The sequence below is a fragment of the Elaeis guineensis genome, chromosome 10, assembly GCF_000442705.2.
Source record: "Elaeis guineensis isolate ETL-2024a chromosome 10, EG11, whole genome shotgun sequence".
Classification (NCBI taxonomy): Eukaryota; Viridiplantae; Streptophyta; class Magnoliopsida; order Arecales; family Arecaceae; genus Elaeis; species Elaeis guineensis.
In genome coordinates this window covers 27,413,629-27,438,885 of record NC_026002.2, presented here as the reverse complement: position 1 = coordinate 27,438,885, position 25,257 = coordinate 27,413,629, and the positions used below count along the sequence as shown (strand labels likewise).

General features: G+C 36.8%; 2 protein-coding genes and 1 long non-coding RNA gene across 3 annotated transcripts; all 3 read right to left on the bottom strand.

Moving 5' to 3' along the window:
* Positions 1 to 4,406: 4,406 nt before the first annotated feature.
* Positions 4,407 to 8,891, bottom strand: LOC105052485 (zinc finger protein GAI-ASSOCIATED FACTOR 1). Its single transcript, XM_010933310.4, has 3 exons — positions 8,571 to 8,891; positions 7,213 to 7,609; positions 4,407 to 5,555 (listed from the first exon to the last, which is right to left on the bottom strand). The coding sequence occupies exons 1-3, from the start codon at positions 8,752 to 8,754 to the stop codon at positions 4,592 to 4,594; spliced, it is 1,545 nt and encodes a 514-aa protein (XP_010931612.1). The 5' UTR covers positions 8,755 to 8,891; the 3' UTR covers positions 4,407 to 4,591.
* Positions 8,892 to 18,304: 9,413 nt separating this feature from the next.
* Positions 18,305 to 22,409, bottom strand: LOC140852095 (uncharacterized). Its single transcript, XR_012135013.1, has 2 exons — positions 22,323 to 22,409; positions 18,305 to 18,748 (listed from the first exon to the last, which is right to left on the bottom strand). It is a non-coding gene; the product is annotated as an uncharacterized lncRNA (long non-coding RNA).
* On the bottom strand, positions 18,423 to 22,029 carry LOC105052484 (pentatricopeptide repeat-containing protein At4g15720). The gene has a single exon (XM_010933309.4). The coding sequence runs from the start codon at positions 21,786 to 21,788 to the stop codon at positions 19,971 to 19,973; it is 1,818 nt and encodes a 605-aa protein (XP_010931611.1). The 5' UTR covers positions 21,789 to 22,029; the 3' UTR covers positions 18,423 to 19,970.
* Positions 22,410 to 25,257: the final 2,848 nt, after the last annotated feature.

Genomic DNA, 25,257 nt, shown 5'->3' with positions numbered 1-25,257 from the left:
TTCTCTCCACCAGAAGTATGCTGGACTCTTGGTTGCGTTTGGTACATACCTTGGAAGGTAACAGGTTGCTTTCAGAATAAATTATCATTATTAAATATTATATTAATTTAAAATTTTATATAATATATGATATATATTTATTTTTTTTAAATAATATTTTTATAAATTAAAAAATTAATATAATATAAAAAATATTATGGATAATATCAAATATTCTAAATAAAAATATAAATATTTTAAAAATATAATATTCAAAAAATATTTTATTTAATTTTATTATTTTATTTTATTTATTTTATATATATTTTAAATCTATATCAATTTTGAAACATAAAAAAGTTATGTTTCTTAGCGTTATGTTTCCTAAGTCAACCCCAGCCATTATCTACGCTTCCCTGTTCATGTTAGGCTTGGATTTGGCCTAGCTTTGTTCCTCATCCCACGCCCACGCCCACAACCACCACCACCCCTCCGTCTCCTATTGCCACCTGCTCTCCTCCTTGGCCTTCTTCTCTACCCTATTTAGTCTACGACCACTACCACCCCTCCTCCCTCCCATCACCCGCCGCTGCCCTCGCCCCAGTCCTTGATGCCCTCCATGCCCTCCTCCAACCCCCCTCTTTTGACGTCGCCACCATTCGCGACCAGGCCATCCTCTCCGCCATCACCATCGCTGCCCTCCCCTCCCCACCTCCCTGCTCCCACCTCGAGTCCCTTACCATCGCTAACTGTCCCAACCACAGTTCCGACCGCCTCTCCGCACCCTCGCTCGTTGCTGTGCAACTGGATGGTGAATTTCCTGTTGGAGGAAAAGTATCTGATCACCGCATTCGAGCTCCTCGAGGACAACCGCCACGACCAGGCCATCCATCTCCATGAGTTCTTTTCGAATCTTGCGCACTCCCCCCCCCCCCGATCAGGACCCTACCCACTTCCCCCTCGACTAGATTGCCTGCTTCAACACCCTCCGAGGTGTCATGACCCTCCTCTCCTTCCTCCTTCTCCTCCTAGATCTCCGTCTCTTGGTCTCCTCCCCATATGCCCTTGAAAAATTAAAAAAAAATAATAATTAATTAAAAAAAATAATAATAATTTAAAATTTAAGCATTACTCCATGGCTCTTTGTCGTGCCGAAGCCAAAGAGGGAAAAAAAAACTGTTTTGGACACATGGCAAACAGAGGCTTCTTCTTCAAGATACGTATGTATATATATATATATATATATATATATATATATATATATATATATATATATATATATATATATTAAATTTGATACATATAGATAATATTATAATAAAAATATTAAAAATTTTGTTTGACATATTTGATATGATAATCAGATTATCAGAAATATGAAATCAAAATTTTAAAATATCTCCAATAATTTTATCTTGGTGCTCTTCATTTTTTCTGATAAGAAGTAACAAAAGTGACGTAAATGTAGTGATGGTGTGAAGAAGCAGCGGGCCAAGAGGTATGGAGAACCGCGAGCATTGGAGGTGGGGAGGGGACGAGCATGTGTGGAATCATGGGGGTGGTGGAGATGAGAATGGAGGAGCTAAAGGGGGGTGATGGGGGACAAAAACAGAAGAGCTGCAGGCAGGCAAAGGGAGATAGAGGGGCCATCGGATGGGGTGCACACAGAGGGAAGGGTGAGGGGAGAGGGGAGGGTTGAGCAATAAGTTTTGTGTGTTTTGTCGAAGGATAATTTTATCCAAAATTTTTATTACAACATTGCCAAAGAAATGGTAATCTGGATAGTCACCCCTTCTCAAAACAATCCAAATTGCCTCATGGAAAGTAATATGAATTGTCAAGGTAATCTAGATTACCATTCAAAAAGCATACTAAACGTAGTAATTCAGATTATCACATTAAATTACTAGTAATCTGAATAGATTGCCAGCTACCAAATGCAATCCTAGGGACTCGTTTGGTTCCGGAAAGAAGAGAAGAAAAATATGTTCAACAGAAATATTGGAGTGCTCAAAAAAATTAAAACAATATTTTTTTTTGAGAATATAATTTTTATATTTTGTGAAAAAAAAAATTATATGAAACATAAAAAATGACTTTCTTATTAAGACACTAGGTTTTTTTTTTTCAAAAATATTTCTAAACTTTCAAATGGAAAGAGATGAGTTCCTTCTCTTTATTAAAAATATAATAAATATTTTACATAAATTTTTTAAAAAATTAGATATTTAAATAATATAAATCATTCTAAAATATATTATTTTCTCGTGATCAATCAAATATGTAAAAATTATTTTTTCAAATATCAACTTCTCAAAAAATATTCTAATAAATTTTTTTTTTTTTGTGAACCAAACGAGTTCTTATCTTAATCTTAAATTTTGAAATCTAAAAATTTATGATCTAATCTAATCCACATTTATGTTTTAAGATCCCGAACATGATTCAACCCAACCTTTATTTGAATTTTTTGAGAGTACCGACGATATATGCTAGTGATACATACTATTTTAGATCAAATAATCTTGATTTGATTTACATCTTGTTCTTTTATTAGACATTGTTTCTCTAAATTGATTTACTTTATCTTGGTATTCTTCTTTGGATGTGTTTTAAGTTTCTGCTGCAGTTGGAGATCTTGAAAATCAGTTATCTTATTTTTATTTGTACTATATATAAGTTTTATATTGGTTAGGAAGTCTTCTATCTTTATAAGGTTGCCGTGGATTTTCTACTTTATTGTTTTCACTTAAGCAGGCATTCCCTTTTTAAAACTAAAACAAAAGAAAAAAAAATTCTTAATTTGGTTTCAGTTCTAACATGAATAGTTTTGATTTAGATTTTCAAATTGATTGGATTGATTCAATTCCATCTTAGGGGATGGACAACCAAACCAAATTGGCCTATACTATGTAACCTTATTATATAAAATTTATAATATAATATACATCATCTTATAACTTAATAATATTTGATTCTGTCTATCAATTTTCTTCATCAGAATATTTTTAATACCTCTCTTCACAATTTTCTGTGGAAAAAAAAAAAATCAGATATGTGATTCTTGGGTCTCTATCTCTTCTATATGGATTGTTCTTAAGCATCCAACCTAATAAGACTCTATTTGAAAAGAACAACTATTTATATTTGTTTTCATTGTTTGATCAAATCTTTATACTTTGTGTCCTCTAGATTTTACACACGTCCACTTAGTTACTTGTTCACGCTCTTTGGTTTTATAGTTCTGATAAAACCTACATATCTAAAACATACTAGGAAAAAGGTTTTATTTAAATAATATTTGGTTGGAAGAACAAATATATATATTCAAACTTTCTAAAAAAGTCAGGAGATATTTCTGTTGTGCAATAAATAAGATTTCAAAAATAGTTTATTCACCCTCAATCCCCATAGCATGTCCTTTTCTTCCCTCAAAGCCCTTCCATCTCATCGACGGCTGCATCTGGAAAGGAGCAAAGAAGGAAAGGTATATTTGTAAATCCAACTTTGAAACACATATTATTTGGAGGGATTGAGCAATTTTTATACGCATTGGATTAGATTCTATAAGTTTTTATTAATAACATATAATGGATATTATTTTGTTGATTTTACACATAGTTGTATGAATAAATATAGTTATTTTTTTACTAAGTATGTATTTATGGATTATAATTGAATATGTAGATATTAATTGATGTACGTCTATGCTATTTTTTATAATTAAATAGGCTATATAATTACAATTATAATTTTACATGCTATTTTTATATTTTTGAGGTTTTTAGTGGTGTTACATTTTGTCAAAAAAAAATACATTAGCAATTATATTTGCCATTAAGGGCATGTACTGGGGAGTTGGACTCTGGAATAGAAATGGGAATGAGTGATTTCTATTTCAATCATTTGATTAAAGAGAATCCCATTATAATTTTAAGAGAAAATAAAAATAGTTATATCCCCTAAAAGCTAATACTTACTTTCCCCTAGTATTCAAATTCAATTTCAATTTCGATTTCGATTCTGATCACAAACCAATTAAACACATTAATCAGAAATTTATTTGTTCCTATTTTAGTTTATTCTGCCTCCAATTATAGTTGTGAAACAAATGCATAAGTTTTGAAAGATATTTACAACATGTTCAAAATTTTTTCAAAACAAAAAAATAACAATGTTCATAGTCATTTCTATAGATACTGATCAAACTCCATTGATGGAGTTGTAGAGATAAAATGTCTTGTTACCATAAACTAAACATGCGTATAATAACAAAAATAGTTCTCTCTAAAATAAGTATAGATTTATTGTGGGTAAAAAGATTACTTGAAAGAATCTTGTTTTATGGTGGACTTTGTCCTGAGAAATTGTAATATATACCTCTTTCTTTGACAAAACTACCGCCATCATTTCATCCATGCCAGGGTTGATTTTTTTTTTTTTTTGTTGGAACAAAGTCTGGAGAAATTTTCTTGATCAAACAGTTAAAACTTATTTGACAGACCTCTACGTCGGAATTTGGATTCTAACAAAATGCTCCTACCAATTCTAACCAGCTCAAGAGGGAGGGGAGAGAAAAAGACTCATATGTTTTCTCAACATTGTTTCTCACTCAAACGTCCCACATGGTTTTCTCCATGGCAGCTTGTCCATGGCTTAGCTGCTGCTGCTGCTGCTGCTGCTGCTGATGCTGATGCTGATGCTGAAATGGGTGCAATCCCTGCAACCTCTGCTGACCAACTCCTCCAAACTCCATCCCTTGCTGCTGCCGCTGCTCATGTAATCGCATCGCTGCCACCGTCCTTGCTCTGCCGACCCCCAGGAAATCCACAGTCATCACGTCCCCACTCCCCCCTCCTCCATAACTCAACCCCGACCCCCCACTCCCTCCCCGCAAGCCACCACCACCATTGTTCAACATTCCGGCAGTCGACGGAAACATTCCTATGTCACTCGCCCCCAAGCCTTCACCCACTGCAGTACCGAAAAATTGATTCACAAACCCTCCTCCATCCACTCCCATCCCATGTGTCTGCACCCCATTGTATGACCCATAAGGCCTAATGCTAGAGTTCTGATCACTCCCAGCCATCCCCAAGACGAAGCTCCGGTGACTTATAGGGGAGCTCATGGCACCAGTGCCACAGGTGGCGGTTGCACCCAGCTGCGCCGCCTTCTGGAGCAATGCGGTCGCCGACATGTCGGCCGACCCGAAGGCCGGCTGTCCCATCTTGATGTTGTCGAGCCCGGCATAACCTGAGGGGAAGGTCCTCGGGCTGAAGAGAGTGGTGGCAGAGGTTGTGGAGAGCATGCTCCCAGCCATGGCATGGGAACGCAGTGAAGTGGGCATGAGATCGTAGGGGAGGGCCTTGAGGGGATTCTTGATGTCATGGTTATTGAAGTCGGAGAGTCCAACCGGGGAGTCGGCAGTGCTGGTGCCGATGGGCATCATGAGCTCGGGCACCTGGTGGGCTTGGAGGTTTGGGCTCATGGTGGGCATCAGGCCATTGTTGACCTTGTTGTTCTCGTCGGCTAGAGCATCGCAGAAGGCTCTGTGGGTGATAAAGCTGTCCCTCCTGTGAACAAGAGAGTTTCAGTATTACGTTGGTTGGAAGAGGTTTTTATGTTTAAGACTTCTTTGGATTGAAGAGAACAAGATATATAGTTGATAAATTGATGCCAAAAGTTTTGCTTCATACTTTTAAATTGCTACTAAACAAAGGAACTGGTGTTAAGAAACAATGTGGTTAGTGTGCGAGAAACCATTTTGCTTTTTTGAGCACAGTGAGACTGAGACCTCGAGAGTGATCTATAATCTCTCGCCTAGGGTTTGAAAGTTTTGGCTTCCCTGTTTTGAGGTTCCCTCTAGTCTCTACTAGCTCGTAGTGGCACTACTATGAAGCACTTTTTTCCAAGCAAGGATGCTCAACTTTTAGGGACAAATTTTGACTTCAAAAAATTTTATCAGTAGCGCCGTTTCTTTTCATGTTATTCAAACAGACCTTCAACCAAAAGATTCTTTTTGCCCACCCTCTAGTCTCTACTAGCTACTTTTGATCTATGGATTTTTATTTCCCTTAGAATACAAGTTCAATTACTTAAAAACCTGAATATGATCATGTTTATATATTGGTTTGCATCTATTACTTGCTTTGCCTTACAATAAAGTGGCTATTATAAGTAGCACTCAGAGGGTGCAAAAAAAGCTATTCTGATTCAAATATGAAATTTCTAGGAAAGGCGTTGCAATGAAACTAAATCTTTCATGTTTTAAAAATCAAGGATATTTTATGTACTTAAAAAGTTGAACAAAAGGATAAAAACCATAGGATAGGAAGCCATATAGCTAGCCAGCTGTATGCATCAATAGGAATGGACTTAAATTAATTATTAAAATTTCAGTAGCATAACAGGCCCAACAGGTACAATGAGGTAAATCATGTTATATTCATGTCATGCGAGTGGACTACAACCCAAAAATCTGATTTGTGATAAGTTCCATGTACTACTGTAGTAGATGGGATCAACTAGAGCTACCTTACGACTGGTGCATTCTTGTGCTATCAGTATGATAGAAATAGTCTTTGGTGAAATCATCACGTCCTTCCACAGATCAGCGTTCACCTTGTGACCTCATTCTGCACTAACAAGCTCAAAAACCACATTCCTAGGCTTCAGAAGGAATCCTAGGTATTCTGATCTTCCATACCTAACATATATACTACCCACTCATTAAACTTAATTTTCTATTCACACCATGGGTCTAAATATTTTATGACTGTCTTTGATCACTTCTGATGTTCTAAACATATGGTACTCCAATTGCATTTGTTATATGAAAGATATTGCCACGATTCGAAATGATTAAAATGATAAGCTAGTAATATTTTCCTTTCCATATAAAGATAATTTACTAGGATATCTATTATGCTGGTTTTCAGTAAGATATCCTGATACTTTTGTTTTGTTGTTGTAGGCCATTATATGCTAATATAGCGAACACCCAAAAATGGTTGATAAAATGCATGGATAAATTAATCTAAAGGTTTTTTTTTTTTAATTTTTTGTCAAACAATGATTCACAAGCTGTAAGGTTAGGCCAGGCCATATTTTACAGCCATTGTGGTCTTATAATACCATGATTCATACCTATACTAATGCATCTCATAATCAAAGTGATCCTTATAATTGTTGACAACTCAGGCATTAATAAAACTAGTATAAGAAGTGAACCTGGAGAAGATGGTGCCACAGTCGCACTTGTACTCCTTGGTGCCACAGATCTTGGTATGGGCCTTCCAATCTGATTGCACTGCGTACTTCTTCGAGCACTTGTCGCACTTCCACTTCTTCTCCCCATGCTTGCGGCAGAAGTGCTTCTTGATCCCTGTGAGGTCCCCCAGAGCTCGGCTCGGGTTGTGGTGAACACAAGTGGTTTCAGGGCAAATATACACCCTCTTCCGGACCTCCGTGCTCGTCCGTTGCCTTAATTTCCATGGGAGGTTGTGGCCTCTGCGGTGCAGTTGGAGGTTTTGATCCCTCTGGAAGCCCTTGTTGCAGATTTCACACACAAAGCGATTTGTTGCCATTAGAGTTGTTGGCGATAGAGCGATCACTTCTGCTGTAGGATCTGTGCAGATTAACTCAATTAAATTATTAGTTTGATAATATAAAAATTGTTTTGCTGGTTACACAATCATCTGATCTTTTGATTTGAGAAAGGTTATTACAATATATACAATATATCCTAACCTAGCAAACAACAAACTTTGCTATGCTTAACTTCATCTTTGGTATCCCGTAATAATAATAATAATAATAATAATAATAATAATAATAATAAATCTTATAGAACATCATTGGGACAGAGAATAACAAGGAAAAAATTCAAATGAAAGCATGTCAAATTATTGGTGTTCTAAGAGTTAATATCTTTGGTATTTATGCAGATAAATTCAATGGGTAAATTATTATTAGTAGAATTTTACTTTGGTACATTTTTTTTGAAAAATATTGTCTAACGCTAGGTAGATGTATTCAAATCAGAATAGATTAACAAACGACTCTTCCTCTGAGCAAATGACTCTTGGGACGGCATAATTGTGTCCTACTTTAAGGATCACTGGGAAAAAGAAACTTAATATAGTCACACAACTAAAATCATTTCATATAAGATTGATTCAGTGAGGAAATTAATGATCAAGAAGTGGATTTTTGTCTTTGTTTTTACAAACAGATGGGCTGATCCATTGACTGCAGTGAGAATCCTCGTACACAAGTTGGTTCTCAGTAATTAAGTACGAGAGATAATCTTTTCATCTCCTTATAAAAATAGATGGATCATCATATTAGTTATTCTTAGTTATTTGTGTAGACAGCAAAAGAAAAGTTCACATTTATTCCAATATTAGCTACCAAATACTGTTAGTGAGACACTAGTTATCAACCACCAAAAGAGTTTGTTATTTCTCTTTTATTTGGTTTAAGCCTTAAAAAAACAATGGAGAAGCAAACAGACAAGCGTCTCACCAATAATTGAACCTGCCAATCACTTCCCCACCCCACCAAAAAAAAAAAAAGTTTGCATATACCTGGAGTCCCAGGGAGATTCCTTTTCTTCTTGACAGGCAGTGCCGGTGGCTGTGAATTAGCCATGGCAGCCACGGTTCCATGGAGTGGATGTTGATGTTGCTGCTGCTGGCTCTGGTGGACCTCCTCCTCTCCCGTGTGGTTCTCGGAGGAGAAGCTTCCACCATCTCCTGTTATGTTTGACATTTGGTGGCCACAACCTTTATTTCAACCGCTTCTTTCTTCTCTCTTTTGCTTGCTTTCCAATGATCTCTTCTTTGTTTGCCTTCTTTCTCCTTTATGTCTTTCTCTTCCCTCTTGTTGGCAGTGATGCTACCTAGGATGGTGATGGTGGTGGGGGGGGGGGGGGAGGGGGGAGGAGGGAAGGGAGAAGGGGGAGTCTATGGGATGGTGATGGTGGTTGTGGGGGGAGGAGGGAAGGGAGAAGGGGGAGACTATGGGGTAGTGGTCTCTTTCTTTTATGGTAGGAGGGGAGAGCATTGATGGAATAAACTATAGGAGCTCACATTTTTAAATTAATATTTTAATAGTGTCTATTTTTAGTAGTAGTGATTGTTTGGTCTTGGGATCAACCAAAGACAGAAGGCAGAGAATTCTCCTCCAAATCTGCAATGGAAGACTTCTGCTGGCAATTCTAACAGCAACAGTGGAACCGGGTCTCCTTCCTCCGCTCCTCACCTTCCCCACCATTATTTTATTGGAATATTACTTTATTCGCAATAGGTGCTTGACCATAGCCTCCCTCTTGATTGCCCTTAAAACTCTAGTTGAGCCGAGCCGGCCTAGTAAAACTCGGTTCTGTTTTTCTGAGTTGACTCATCTCTTGATTGTAAATTTGAAGCTTGAATAGTTACAAAACCCATGCTTGAACAACACCAAGCTTAGCTCGATAAGTCTCATGAAAAGTTAAGATTCAATTATATATAGGAACATCTTTCTTTCTTTGAGAAGTGTAATGAGATAAAATATTTTATAACATCTTTCTTTCCTTGAGAAGTGTAATGAGATAAAATACTTTATTTGCAAATGTTAGCCAATAACGAGAGTAATTTAATTATGATGAAATTGTATAAGATTTTGGAGTTTGTTATAGATTTGTAATTACTAATTTATTACTAAAGTTATGAGTGATAGGTTTCCCATGGTAGTGGATGTTGGATTAGCTAAATAACAAGATGGTTTAGCTTGTGAGCAAGATTTAAACTCCATCAGCTCAGTTTGGATCAATGGCATCTATGTAATAATTCACTTTGTCTCAAGCAACCAAAGATGAACTTAGTGGAATTTTAATTTTTATTTAATTTCATTCTTTTTTGATAGTTAGTTAAAATTTGAGCTGATCGTATGATGACTTTGGTCTACCACAGCTTATTCTCAATAAATCTATCAATTAATATGACTGAGTTTATACTGTTTGTAGTTACCCCACTGAAGAATGATTCACTCGTAGATAAACTAAGCCTTGTTATGGTCCTATATTAAGCACAATGGAAATTTGTCATTTGCAATACTAGATTGATATCTTGGAAAACCTTAACCGGATCTGAGTCATGGCATCTTCAGGCTGAGGACAATATTGAAAACTCTAGGTTATTTTTGAGCAAAATTTGGTGGGTTAGTTTGGCTTTTACAGTTGAAAGCAACACATCAAAAGAAAAAAAAAAACTCTTTTCAAACAAATCATCTTCCCAGAAAAAGCAAAAAACCTTTTCATTTACGTATTGCTATACCAATCAATACATAAAAAATCCTATAGATATACAAAGTTGCAAATGTCGTTATGTGTTTAGACTATATCAGCTTTCATAATCCAAGAAAATACTTTTCTCCTCTTTATTGATGATGGGTTTGGTTCATCATCTAGATGATGACCCCTCGATATATGCTTCTATCTCTATAAAAATACCATTTGCAAGTGCTCATAATTTATGACGATATTATTAACCATACCCCTCGTCCAATGGCTACACCCAATATATATATATTTATAACATGCGTACCATAGAAGTTAGGAATGTGATTCTCTAAAGTACTTAATAAGTATCATAGAGTGCTGTGTATAGTTAGATGCCATTCATCAAAAAATGGATGGTCTAAACTCTCCAAATACCATTGGAGCCATTGGAGTTTATATATATATATATATATATATATATATATAATTTTTTTTAACACACACATAGCTGTCCATCTTAAAATAGACGATGTCCAACCATGCACAGTATCTTACGGTACTTTTTGAGTACCGCAGAGAATCTGCGCCATAGAAGTTATCACCCAAGCTTATAAGAAAGTCAATTTAGTTATTTGTTAGAAGAACAATAATAATTTCATATCTTTATTCATTGGAAACTTAGCTCAGCTGATGGGCAGCTGTAGTTTCAAAACTTGAAAATGAATATTTAAAAAAATTAGAAAAATATTACATCCATGAAATTGCTCAAAAAATGATAAAAAAATATCCAAATGACCACTTAATTCGCCATCAACCTCAAGACAGGCCGGCAGTCTCATTTCCTTCTCCCCTCTCTATTCGTTTCTTTCTTGCTGGAGAGACATGAAGATGGAAGAATCAATGAGAATAAGGAGATTTTTTTTTATAAACAAATAAATGACAATCGAGATGAAGGGTTGTGTGGGTACCTAAGGTTTATTATAATCTTCAGGTCCCTGTACAAGTCTAGGGTTATAGAAAAGTGATTTAAGAATGACGTGCCTTGTGTGGTCGACAACGTTGTGGTCCTTGCATGAATACAATATAATGCATAGACTAAGAAACTTACAAGAAGAGAGAGATATTGTGTTTAATATTCTAGTTTGGCCTGCAGTGTGTCTTCATTCTAAGGCGAAATTTCTTTCCATGCTCTTATCGATGCCTCCAATCCTTATCACAACCCCCCCACCCAACCACCCCCCCTCTCTCTCTCCAATAATAGGTGCGTTTTTTAAAGAAAACAATGCTTCATGTTTTTTTTTATTTTTATTAATGTACTGAAGTGTATGAAACTATGTTGATGGAAAAGTGAAAAGATCAAAAAAGTGCATGAAACTTTAAAGTATCTTATCGCGAAGTTTGCAGCAATCACCCCCTTGGTTCCATCCATGTATCTTTTGCATTCTAAACCAACAAATATCTCCAAGCTTTGGATAGGTTGAAATCCATGCTTATGGTTTTGTTTTATTGCCTAAGTAGTTTGGAAGAAAGGAGTTTGGTTCCATTCTTTATCTCAAAAAAAAAAAAAAAGGTGCCATTAAGAACTTTCTGATAATGCTGATAGAAAGTAAAGGGCCTTAGCTGATAGAACTGAAAGAGAAGCTTCCTCATGCAGCTCATCAAATAAAGGGCCTTAGCTGGGAAAAGCATTACTAAATCACACCTGTTTCCCTCTAAATTCTACAAATCTAAGGAGTCAAGAAGATCTCTGGCCCATCATTGACAACCATGGCCTTGAAATCAAACAATTTTTAGCATCACAGCCAGAAAACACGGCATCTGAAGTCAAGGTAATATAAAGCTGCATTCTAACAAGGCGTTCTTCTGCAAAAAAATTCCAACGCATGACAACCCAATTAGCTCATCATCATTTCATGGAACAATGCCAAAGATTGCCATAGCTAAAGGACAAAATGATGCTTTCAGTCATTCCTTGTCACTCCTGATTTGGACAATCCAATGGACTATATGAAAAGATGCCTTGTAGAAGCACATTGGTATATATGGTTGGATCTTGCTTCGCAAATGGGACAAGAAGACCCGAACTAATTGTTACAATTCCCACCCGGAGTCAATTAATAAAGGTTCCATTCACAAAGCCATATTAAAACAGCCTTAGCTATAACATAGCATCTAAGATGTAATGCTACTGTATTTTACTACCTAAAGAAGGTGGTCCCTTCTTGTTAGATTATTAGCCTTCTCCCTCTTTTCTACTCCTCGCTTTTTGTCTATGACCTCAAGAGTGATAGCCCACGGTGAGCACATAATACACCTGCATTTTTTTATGTTAGGTGAGTGTATAGTTATATCAGTATAATAAAAAAATATTAGCTATGTGATATATAGAATCACAAGTTAGGCATTTGTAAATAATACTGCAAGTGGGAATTGAAACTCTGAAAAATTGGAAAAACTTTGGACAAAATGTTAAAACTTTAGCAAGATATTGATACGAGGCACTTGTGTTGTTGATTGGAGGTTTCTTTTTTTTGGGGGGGGGGGGGGGTGTGGTGGGGGGGGGGGGTGTTCTCTTCGTGAATAGGATCCAAGTAGCACACCTGCAATCTTATAAGGATCTTGGTTTTTTATCTGTTGTCATGAGGATCTTTTATTGCAAGAGGAGGTAGCCGTAGTGCCCAACGGTGTTGGGTGCGGTTTATCGATCTTCCTTTCTGGCTCTGGTCTCTTGAATGGTTTTGAGATTTATGATGTGTTTTGCTTTCTGCACTGAGATTAGCTAGTTAAGTGTGTCAATTTAAGTCCTGGGTTGCTACTAATTAGCCACCTAGCTAGAAATTTTCTTTTTAATTCTCTTTCAACTCAGTTTTTGGGTGCTTTTTTTTTTTTTTTTTTGGTTTTAGATATTTCTTCTACTTCATTGATAGTCTATCAATGAACTGGTAGGTGTCTGGCAACGCTAATCCTCTAGATTGATTTCTTATTAAAAAAGAAAAAAAAATCATATACACTAAAGAAGGAAAACAAATCACATTAATTGTGCATGAAAAAACAACAACCATGTTTCAAGCTCGTCACTCCATGATCGGCATAGAAGGAAGTTTAAGGTTATGGTGTAAATATTGTAATATGACATCATTACTTAATATTTTAGAAATATGTCATTTTGATGTCATGCTTAATTCATGACCACCAGCCAAGCATAATATATCATGAAAAAATTCATAAAAAATTGAAATAATTCAAATAATTTGTTGATCTATAATTTGATACTTGAACAATTAAGAGAAATAATGACATAATAAGAGTGGCATATATGAATTTGCCGGCTTGTAATTGGTGGCAAAGATTGATGGTCAGTGAGCCATATGATGTGATAAATTAAAAAATTATGGATGACGGTAACTTGGTAGCAAAAAAATTTCTAACTGGAAATGGCTGGTAGGGCAAAAATGGTAGTCTCTTTTTTTTCAAAAATATGATTTTATTTACAATAAAATATTGGTATCAATATCTTTAGAACAATTGGTGAAAATAATAAGCATGAAAAATATAATTTGAAAAAATCACAAAGGGTAACAAATTTTTCCAACTTTGGTACATAAACCAGCTCGATTAAAAATAACCCCCACCATTGACGCGTGTATCCTTACTAAGTAGTTGCACTAGCTTTGATTGAAAGTATCTATCCTAATAATTTGCTTTTGGGTACAAAATGTTAGATAATTTGTAATATTGTATGTCCACTGATAACTTAAGAATATTTTCTTTCTTACAATTGGTGTCATATATGCCAAGAATTCAAGAAAATCTTAGTACATGGAAGTAGAAATATGTACTACTTATATTTTAAAATTCAAGATTTTCATTCTTGTAAATCTTATGCATGCAACCCCCTTTTTTAACTATGCAATAAAGAATACCAGTTCCAAACTTTTACTAGTTTTAGTTTTAATTAAAAAGTGTTGCTATTGTATGGAACATCTCAAGTTTTCTACTTTTTGTTTTTTTTCCAAGGATAAAACACCTATCTTCACATGCACGCATATATAAAGTTCCATGTTTTCAATTCTATTGTTTTAGATCTTATCTATAATTAAGTAAATTCACCTTATGGACCTATTATATAATATGATAAATTTAGAGTTTAAAATTCAATCTTTTTCGTATGCTATATGTGAAAAATAAAGCTTTCATGCTTCAAGGATTCCCAGACCAAAAGTGAAGAGTGATAACAACTTGGTAGCTGAACACAGGAAAGCAATTAAATGAGTTGCCATCAAACAAATGCTAGTAATGTTACTACTATTCTTTCAACCTACTCATCATGAATTCCCAAAGTGTCACGTAGTGCACTACATCATTCTTATTGACAAGAAATCAATGGAATTTAGGCAGAAAACACCAACCAAACCATAAAAAAGCCAAACCATGACTTATTTTATTGGCCACGAAAGAATCTTGGTCTCCCTGTACTCTTGAAGAAACAATGACAAGGTCCAATTATACTTTTTAATGAGTACCTAGTGATGTAAGCAAAATAACCCACGAATGAATCCACCAAAAGGAGTCGGCCAAAGATTACATTCTCTGTTCTTCACCCATATATTGCTTAGTATAACATCTTATGTGTAGTTTTAAATGACATAATTCTCGCTTGAGACATGAAAACAAGGGAGAAAAATCAATCAAACGACAAGGACATATTCAAAAAAAGATATTTGATTTGTTTGGACCTAGATTTTGCCGTGTGGAATTTGTCACCGTGATGTCGAACTCATGAAACCTATCCCCTAAAATATGAATTTTTTGAAGGTGAAGTTAGGCATAATTATATGCAATTGTGGAGTAAACTTAAGACTTGGTGCCATTGAGGGCCCTAGTATTTGAAGGGAATGTTTGGATTCAAACAACTAAGCGGACGGTGGCAGAAAGTCCCCTACAAATAGAACCTTTGTGGAAACTACAACTCTAACAAAACTATGTGTGAGACTTTCCTAGTTGATATACTGATTGAATTCAGGAGATAATGAATGAAAGTCAGAGAGGGGTTGATCACCAAGCAACTATGATTTAAGAAGATGAAGCCTTTTTTTTTTCTTTTGAATCAAAGAATTAACGAACGAATTTTTAATTTATGAATGAATCCTTAACTGTTAATTTCATACCTATGCTCAAATTCCAAGGTGTAGATTTAGGTGGACCTAGCAGTTTGCAATCGATTGAATCTCCCAATCAATAGAGGCCATGTTTGCTGGCATTTCATGCGAGCAAATGACACACTAGATGGGGCTAAGTCATTAGCAGCCTCTTATGCACTAATTGATGACGTCAACAATGCCCTATTCATTTAAATTTGCATGAAACATTAGCAGATTCTGATTCAACAGGTATAATCTTCTAGATCAAATTAGGAAAATTAAGCCTCCTGCAATTTGAATAAGGTTAGCCTAACCCAAATGGCACGTACCCCTCGATTCAATTTTTGATTACGTGAATCTATAATGATGATTTCATCATTTCAAATTCCAACTAATTTTGTTTGAGTTGAGTCGGGTTGCGAGTGCTACTGGAGGAGTAGAAGCATGATTGTTTGCTTCTTGAACCTTTACCAAATATTCTAACTTAGGTTGATATTAACCCAACCTAACCCTATTCCAAGCTGATCCAAATTACGGTTGCAACAAATCAAGGTCAATTTAACTTGAGCTGAGCCCACAGACTAACACAACCCAAGCTGCAAGTTAAAATTGTTTCAGAAACTTTGACATTTGGGAAATCCCATCCTTCGAGAAGTTGACCTAAAGTCACCCCCCATGTAGCTAAGTAGACCGGAGTTCTATGAATCCTATGAACCAAAGAAGAAAAACTATGACCATAAAAAGAATGATAACTAATATAAGGAAAGCAAGTCTCGACCTAGGATATGGCATGGTTAGAGCCTACAATTCTACAACTTTTGTTTTTTGGTATCCCAACAACAAGACCACACAAAGTTTCCCCTAAAATTTATGGATCCCAAGATCTCCACCGCATGATCTTCTGTCAACCGCCTCAATTTCCTAGGTCACATATGTGTTAATTTAATCGGACTAATGGCGACACTGTTGTGATTAAATAATAGCATACTTAACCATGTGATAGTGTGACAGGGTTGTTAGTTTATATATCAAGGCCCATGCAGGGGTCATTTTAGATGCCAATTCATCGCTAGATAACTAAGTCGAGTGCTACAGGTATGGGTGTAATAATATCTTGTTTGGTCTTATATCATAGGTTAAAGCATGACGAACTAGCCGTTAGGCTAGTTAAATCGTAGGGCACGGCTTTAGGCTCTACAATGGGATCCTGCAATTAGTGTTGAAGTCTCTAGTGGAAGCATAGATATGTTCCAATTTTTTGTGGGGTGGACTGGGTTAAGAGTTAACCAAAGCCAACATGATAAAAAAAATAAATGATCACATTCAATCAAACTCAATAATTTCAAATCTAAACATAGATATTCAATTCAAATATTACTTGGGTTGAGTCATGTTAGATTGGGTTATATAGAATCCGGTCATTTGAGGGGGGTTTAAACTGGAACTACCTTGGGAATTATATATATATATATATATATATGGTTTGGTCTGTGTCATGCTTGATGAGTGAGAATCCATCAAGTTTATCTTCCCCGCTCGATCCGAACAATGGGTTAGGTCGAGTTAGATTAGGTTTAAACTAACTAGAATTATACCCTAAACCATTGCCCATAATTTGATCCGGATCTTAGAAAGCCACCTTAAAGCTCCTAGGAAGTAAAGCCAATAAAAATATTTTTTAGTGGTAATAATGATAAAGAGTTTGGGGGTCTATTCACCATTTTCCCTATTAATCAGCAGGAAATGGTTTGGACACAAAATGAACAGTTGCCAAAGATGAGGAATGCCTTTGACTGAAGCTCAATGGAAATGCCACAATTATGTTCTCTTTCAGCCTGTCAAAGCATCAAACACAATTAACTCTCACTCACTACCAGAAATGAAATTTCAAACCTATCTATACTTATTTTAAAGATGCTTCATTCCTTCATGAGCATACCAGCATTGTGTGATAACACAAGAAGTCGATAGATTGAGGAAAGTTATATATGTTCTTTGTCGTTCATTATTCTAATGCTATCTTATGGTGAAATTATAAGATCAAAATGATCAGAAAATCATATATTAATGATATATTTACCAAGCATATCTCTTTTCTTCAGGTTCTAAATGCTGTCAAGGAAAAAGAAAAGACGGAGAAATTAGAAAGATTTGTCACTGTGCTCTTATTGGGCATAAATAGTCAAGAATGCAAACTACCGTCAAAGAGAATCCACAGACTGCTCTATATTTCTGTGTGAAGCTAAATTTTGTATTTGCGCACAAAATAATGAGACATTTTCTGGAATCATTTATAAAATAAGATGACCTGAAAGTATTTTGAGTAAAGATGAGTGTTTTATTTGAACTGAATCAAGACCTTTGCCTGTTTAAGATTTTTTATTGTCTTAATAATCATGCAATCCTGAAAAATCAAATAAGCACAAACTATTCATCAATTAACATACTTCCCATTAATTTGAATCTTATTTTAGATGTATGAATACATATTATAGTTTACATATTTTTTGTCCTTCATTTTCATAATTCCAAACATCCCCTTCTAAATATATAGTTTTGTTTAGCAGCTGAGTAAAAATCTATTTCACAATTAGAAAGTACCAGAAGTCCTTCAAGTTAATGCAGTGAATGAGCCGTTTTACGTTTGTCCTTTATTAGTTCTACAATCATATGAACACGACATCAAGTGAAACATATAGATTGAATTGGGCAGAGAGAATTGACATACAGAATGAAACTGACCTGTAAAATAGTTGACAATAGATGCAAGAGTGACCCGACATTTATTAGGACCGGGTACAGAGAACATGAACAAAATGAGTCTAACATCCCGGTTTGTCAACGAGCTTGCTAGAATGAATGTACAAGTGCATGAAAATAGAATGACTTAATATAGATTTCATTCATTTTGGTCAGTCCATTTTCTTGGAATAAAAAGTGCCCCATATATTGAGAAACAAGAACAGCAAAGAGTCATAGATAAACATCAGATAGCAGACATGCAAGCCTTTAACCAACCCCACCATTCGCTGATCAAAGGACAGCAAAAGAAAGAGCATCAACACCTTAAAGTTTGGAGGCTTCAACATACACAAACCTGAAAATCCAGTCCCTCACTAATATAACTGTCATCCACAAAGAATATTGCCACCTTACATGAATTAAATATTCATACATAGTTGATTATAAATGCAATTGCAATAATCAATTTAAGTCAACAAGTTGATAAGCTTCTTCATATTTGTTGCGAGAGCCCTTCCCAGAGAAAGGTACACTTCATATCTTGCCTAGTCAACAAGTTGATAAGCTTCTTCATATTTGTTGCGAGAGCTCTTCCCAGGGAAAGGTGCCCTTCATAGCTTGCCTGCATAGCGGTGCATAAGTTTCCTCAGAAAGGTTGTCACTGTTGCTTTGTGATTTATTCAATCAGGACCCATAATCATGAATATAGGAATTTCTCTGTAGGTTAGTGGACATGAAGTTAAAGAATCAGTGGACATTTTTAATTGAAAGAATCACTTATATGATGCTGTGAAGTCCTCAAGAACAATGATTCTGCGAAGACAAACCAGATCAATTTGAAGATACAGAGATGAACAGAATATCCTCGCAACCTATTCAATAACTTGTGTGCAATATCAAAGTATAAATCAAAGAAGTTTTCCATGATATAAGCAGTGGAATCATTCTAACGACCATCCCCTCCCTCCAACCTCAGCATTTATAGACTCAACACATGCCAACTCCTGAGTCACTTTCCTCTCAGGATGAATAAGAGTCCTATTCAAATGCTTATGTAGATTTTGTGAATGTTATACTCTTCATTTTTACCAACATTAGAGTCTATAATTTGGGGCTAATACTATCAAGATTGGAAGAAGAAGAACTAGGAGCTCCAACAGATTTTTGTGCTTGGTGTGACCATCTGGATGTCGAAGTACTTGATGCTGTGGCCTTTGTAGCCCTCCCTGGCACTTTGTGCCAAGGAATCCACAAGCAAGAGCTTCTAGTGCTTTTGCAGTAGGTGGCCAGTTTCCAGCACTCTGCCTTCAGGAGTTCAAAGTAGGATCCTGCTTGCTAGGCTCGCCATTAATCCCGCTGTCCAGGAATCATCAACCTGCTACTTTTCTTCTAGATGAATCGACTTTTTTTTATTCATAGCTTCTTTGGTTGAAATTCATCAAAAACAGATATCACAATATTCAATGGCACACTGGACATATCATGCTCTATCCTGCTCCATAGTTAATCGAGTTCTTAGACATTATGTGGAGGAAAACCATAACCATTTGGCCCTGTCCCAACCATCTTGGCCCACTAATCATTTTTGGGGCCAACTAATCCTCATTCTCTATTTTTTCCTGTGTAAAACTACGACCCCTTTTTCCTGGCTTGGCAATAACCAAGTCTAATTGATTGAGAGCGAAAAAGAAAAAACCCTCGCTCATGTCATTCAGCAAAAGAGATCTCAGATTGCAAGAAAAATTCAGAGAAAAGCATGATGCCCAGAACGTATGTAGAGTTGCTTGTGAATGATTTCATAGTATGTATTGCTTCTGTATGATAAAAGGACGCGAGCATAGCAGTCACCAATAATCCCTGCAAGTACAAAACCCATGCCTGAAGTGGTGAAACCTATTCAAGTCCCTCACCACGAACTCCCTCCCAACAATGTCGCTGATCAGCTTGAATGCCTCGTGACAGTCCTTACACATCCTCAAGTTCTTCATCACCCTGATGGTTACTCCTGGGGGAGCAGCTATCAGCCCAAAACCCAGAGCAAGCATTTCACTGTGCACTCTGACCATCAATCTCTTTCCCTCCACTTCGACCATTTCATTAGACACCCATCCATTATCTCCACCAACATACCCCCTCTCTCTCATCCTCTCCTCCAACTCCCTCAATATCTCCATCACCTCCCATTCCCTCTCACCTGCTGCTGAGGCTTTCCCGGCATAGAACACATAAGCAGTATCCTTTATCTCCACCCAACTGCACCCAGGTTCCTTGCGAATCCCTCGCCGCCTCATCTCGTTCCAAACCTTCCCTGCACTTTCCCACTGCCCAACTGAAACATAAGCATTTGACATTGCAACATAGGCACCTGCGACATCCCGGTCGAACCCTGCCAACCTCTTGCTGGCCTCAACTGCGAGGTCTAACCTCCCATGGGTCCTGCTCGCTGAGAGCAATGTGCTCCACAACATCAATGTCTCATCACCCTCCGCTTGAACTTCTTTCAACATCTCATAGGCCTGATCAAGACGGCCTGCACGACCGAGCATGTCAACAGCGCAGGTATAGTGCTTCACACTCGGTGTTATATTATAACAACTGCTCATCGAATTCAGGTACCGAAGTCCCGTGTCTACGAGGCCAGAGTGGCTACAAGCATGGAGAACGCCGAGGAGAGTGATGCTATTGGGCATTACCCCTTGTCGGACCATCTCATTGAACAAGTCTAGTGAGTATTCCCCAAGCCCATACTTTGCTGCAGTCACAATCATGGAGGTGAATGGAAACAATGAAGGGCATGCAATACCATGAAACACCTTTCTCGATGAATCAATGCATCCACACTTCCCATACATGTCAATCAGCGCACCTGCAATCACATCATTTCCATCATAGCAATGTCGGATTACAGCTGCATGCGTCGATCTTCCCATGCCTAGCCTACCTAGGCTGGCACAAGCATTGATGACGCTCGAGAACATGAAGTGGTTGGGAGCTAAGTTCAACGATAAGCCTTCCTGGAGGAATTCAGCAAAGAGAGCAATCGCCTCATAGCCACAAGCATTCTGAGTGTAAGCTGAGATCATCGAGCCCCAAGAAATGACATTCTTATCGATCATGCCATTGAAGACTTTGCGGGCATCGGTGATGCTGTTGGATTTTCCATACATGTTAATGAGAGCAGTCGAGACTACAAGATCAGGCTGCAGGCCAAAAGTCTCGACCCGAGCATGGACTTGTCGGCCTAATTTAAGGTCGGCAAGGCGGGAGCAGGCGTCAATGACCGTAGTGAGAGTGAAAGAATTTGGAAGGACTTGATGGTCGTGCATCAAATGGAAGAGAGAGACGGCGCGGTCGGGCTGGCCGGCATTGACGTAGCCAGTCATGAGGGACGTCCAGGATACAACGTTCGGCTCGGGCATTTCGTCCAACACCTTCTGCGCGTTCGGGAGGGCCTGGCAGCGGAGATAGGCACCGATGAGATGGTTGGCGGCGAGGGTGGCGGAGGAGCCGCCCGACTTGAGGAGCTTGGAATGGGTGGACGCGACGAAGGCGAGGTCGAGCGAGGCTCGGAGGCGGCGAATAAGGAACGGAGTATAGTCGGGGAAGGGAGACGATGGGAGTTTCTTCATGGCGCGGGGTGGTGGCGCCAATGTGAGGGCCATGCCCCTTCCTCATCGAGAGCCCTCCCTCCATCGCTTGCCATGTTCCCGTCACCGCTCTCGGCTTCCCCCTCACTCCACGGCCGCTCACTTCTACTGCGGCCAGCAAGGTGAAAGCGGCCCGTCGAAGCGGCCAGCGACCGTGAAGAAGCCAACGACGGTCCGACAAGCAGGTGGATTCCTGGATCTAGACGGGACTGCTCCTGGTTGCCACGACTCGGATAAGCTCTAGAATTTGGGGGTTCTGGTTTAGTTCCATCATTTGTTCCCCCTTTTTTTTTTAAAAAAAAAAAATTAGGCTCTGGAGGGAACTACCCCAGGTTGCCACAACTAATGACCTCTAGGAAGGTTTTTGGTTTAGTTTTTATCTCCTGTTTGGTTTTTTTTTTAATCAATCGTGGTTCAAGTATAAAACACTTGACGCCTAATCTAGTGGATAAATCGTCTGTATATTGTGATCATGAAAATCATATATATATATATATTTTAATTAATTAACAGAGAACCTTGCGATCAATATGGGCGAAAGAACATTACCTCTAGAAGAGATACATGAGGGGTACATGAGACGTAGAGGTTGTGCCAAGAAAAATTATATTTTATATCAGATGCATCATATTAGCATTATCTCATACTAATCAGATATCTACTTTTTGCGAGCTTTATTTGTCATGTAGCTTTTCAGATTGTTGCTCCTCATCTCATCTCATATTATTTCTATGGGGCACTACTGATGTGGTGCATTTAGTGTGGAGTATAATTTCTCATTCCAAAAGATGGAGCTAGGCAAATGGTACAGAGGTATTATGGCTCTCCTCTTATTTGATTATCCATGGAGGGCTTGAAAGATTGCCATGTATATATATCTTTAGAGGACAATTTCTCTCTTTGGCATAGGTTCATGCTCAACAAAAAATATATCATGGTTTTCATCCTTTTTAACCCACTGATCTCTTTGGAGGTCAAACGATCTTTACTAACCAATTCTTTTCCTACCATCTCACATGCTAATTGTCCTAGCAAAAGCCCACATAAATGCATGGAAGAAGGAAATAATCAGCATATAATCATGTTTTCTTATTGCTTCTCACTTGCGAGGTATGGATGTAAGCAATTGGGATGCAAGTACCGACATATATCAAATGTGAGGTCCCAATTGAGTGAGTGGAACACCAACATTAGGATCCGCTCATCCTAAGGCCCCAGACACTCATCATTTTTGCCATCATCATCAACATGAGGATTATGCTCTTATATTATTGCTACTAGCTACAATAGTAATTCTACTACTGGAGTTGTCATATGGGGAAGCAAGGTTTTGATTCACTTGATCTTGAAATGGGTTTGTCCTCCAAATCAGATTTGATGGAGATGGGTTTGATCAAGGGCATTAAAGTTATCATACAATCATAGTCAACATTAATCAAGTTTCAATTGAAAAATACTAGCAAAAGTATTGATATGCACAAATAGAGAATTTTGCAAGAATTTATGTGGAATATAGAAAGCACAAGAATTAATTAGCAAATATAAAAATAGTATAAACATGAGTCTGAAAACACTTTACTTTGTTAACTTTTATAAACTTTTTTTTTTTGTGTTGAAATAAAATTTAAGCTATGAATTAACTATCTTGTTAACTCCAAAGCATTTATTTTGCCTCATGGTGCAAGACAACGATAATTGCTCTTTAAACTCATATTCATAACCTAGATTAATTATCTTTAGGTTTTCTTTAACCTAGCATATAGTGGTTTGATTTAACTTATAGCTTGATCATATCATTTTAGAAATTCTAATTTTAGCTTTTAGATTGTATATAATTATTTTTAAAAATTATAGAAACTACTAATAAGGTGCTTGATGCTATGCCTGTTTTTTTTTATCTTACAAAAATCTGTAGTATATATTTAGAAATTATTCAGGAGCGACTCTATATACATCTCAGCATCATGATTTACTTTGATTTTATTCTTAAAATCTATAATATTTTCATTGCATAACATTGACGAGAGTTTTTCTTCCCTCTCAACTAATTAGATTTGGTTGTTGCCAAGTCTGGAAAAGGGTAGTAATCTTATATAGAAAAAAAATGAAACAAACAAGGTTTGGTTTGCCTCTCCAAAATTATTGGGATGGGTCAAAATTATTATGGTTTTCCTCCGCATAATATTTAAGAACTTGATAAACTATAGAGTATGATACAATATGATTTTTCCAATGCATCATTGAAAATTATAATCTATTTAGCAAAAAAAAGCTATGAATAAAAAAAAAAAAGAGAGAGTGTGCATCTAAGTTCTATGCTTCTAGTTTCCTCTCTTCAATATTTTCTCTGCCCCATGCTGTTAATGAGCACTTACCAAATTAAATGTGGAACAAAAGGAAACAAAATTATATTTATAATATACAGTTTTACTATAAGCATGAAAGTGCCTAATATGAATATTTGTTATTCAAATGTTGAAGGTGGCACATGCTTCAGGTGATTTTGTTGCAGGATAACATCCAACAGTAGCTTTATAAGCAGAGATACAATTTATCCTTCACTAAAGCATCTGAAAATTGCAATGTTATGTATTTTTGAATTTGAAACGGATAAATGCATTATTTCACAGAACAGGAAGAAATTTATTATAAGTGCTTTTTTGGAACCACATGATGCCTATAGATGCTTAGGTGGTCACTGAACAACTGTTTGAGGATTTTGGCTTTACTCAAAGCCATCCACCATGAGTTATATTTTGCAGAAATATGGCTTATTGTTTCTATTAGTAATTAATTTCAATTAAACTGGATCCTACATACAAGCTATGCTAGGGAGTTTCGGCATTTAAAATTATCTATATTATGCATAAAATAAAGCATCATTTATATTTCTTAAATATATAATAAAACTTATACCATATGATTTTTGTGCAGCAAATAATTTTGATAATAAATTGTGTCTTAATCTTATAATTATGGTATCCATCTTTTGATACCATTATACCATCAACATCATGCTATGAAATAATATTAATATAATTTGCCCTGATTTGTGAAAGATTGTTGATGGATCCTAGCCAGTTGTCTCTGATTTTTCTTGAGAAGAAGATCAAAAGGTAGGAGAAATCAATTAGTAATAAATAATAATATATTTTTTAAAAAAAGAATTTAACTAAATGGTTTTCTTTTATATTTCATATTTTTGAAATGTTGTTTGAATACGAATATTAAAATCAAATACAACTTTACCAAAAAAAATCAAATACAAAAAAATTAAAATTTTTAAATAAGATTGGATTGCAAATCTTGTGAATCGTGCATGAGCCAGCCCGAGCCGGCCCGGCCAGGTAATCGGCCCATTTGCCCAAGAATCTCGGTCAGCCCCGTGCGGCCACCTGCCCGGAGCTCGTGATCCACGGGGCCCACAGATGAACAGTACTTACCGTACGATTCGATATTTGCGGCCCTGATCTCCCCGCCGCAG

What these genes read in the sequence shown, in the direction of transcription:
- LOC105052485 (XM_010933310.4), bottom strand. Translation starts at nt 8,754, where the DNA reads ATGTCAAACATAACAGGAGATGGTGGAAGCTTCTCCTCCGAGAACCAC. An exon ending in GAATCTCCCTGGGACTCCAG is followed by an intron (nt 7,610 to 8,570) that starts GTATATGCAAAC and finishes TAATCTGCACAG; the next exon opens with ATCCTACAGCAGAAGTGATC. An exon ending in TGTGGCACCATCTTCTCCAG is followed by an intron (nt 5,556 to 7,212) that starts GTTCACTTCTTA and finishes TCTTGTTCACAG; the next exon opens with GAGGGACAGCTTTATCACCC.
- LOC105052484 (XM_010933309.4), bottom strand. Translation starts at nt 21,788, where the DNA reads ATGGCCCTCACATTGGCGCCACCACCCCGCGCCATGAAGAAACTCCCA.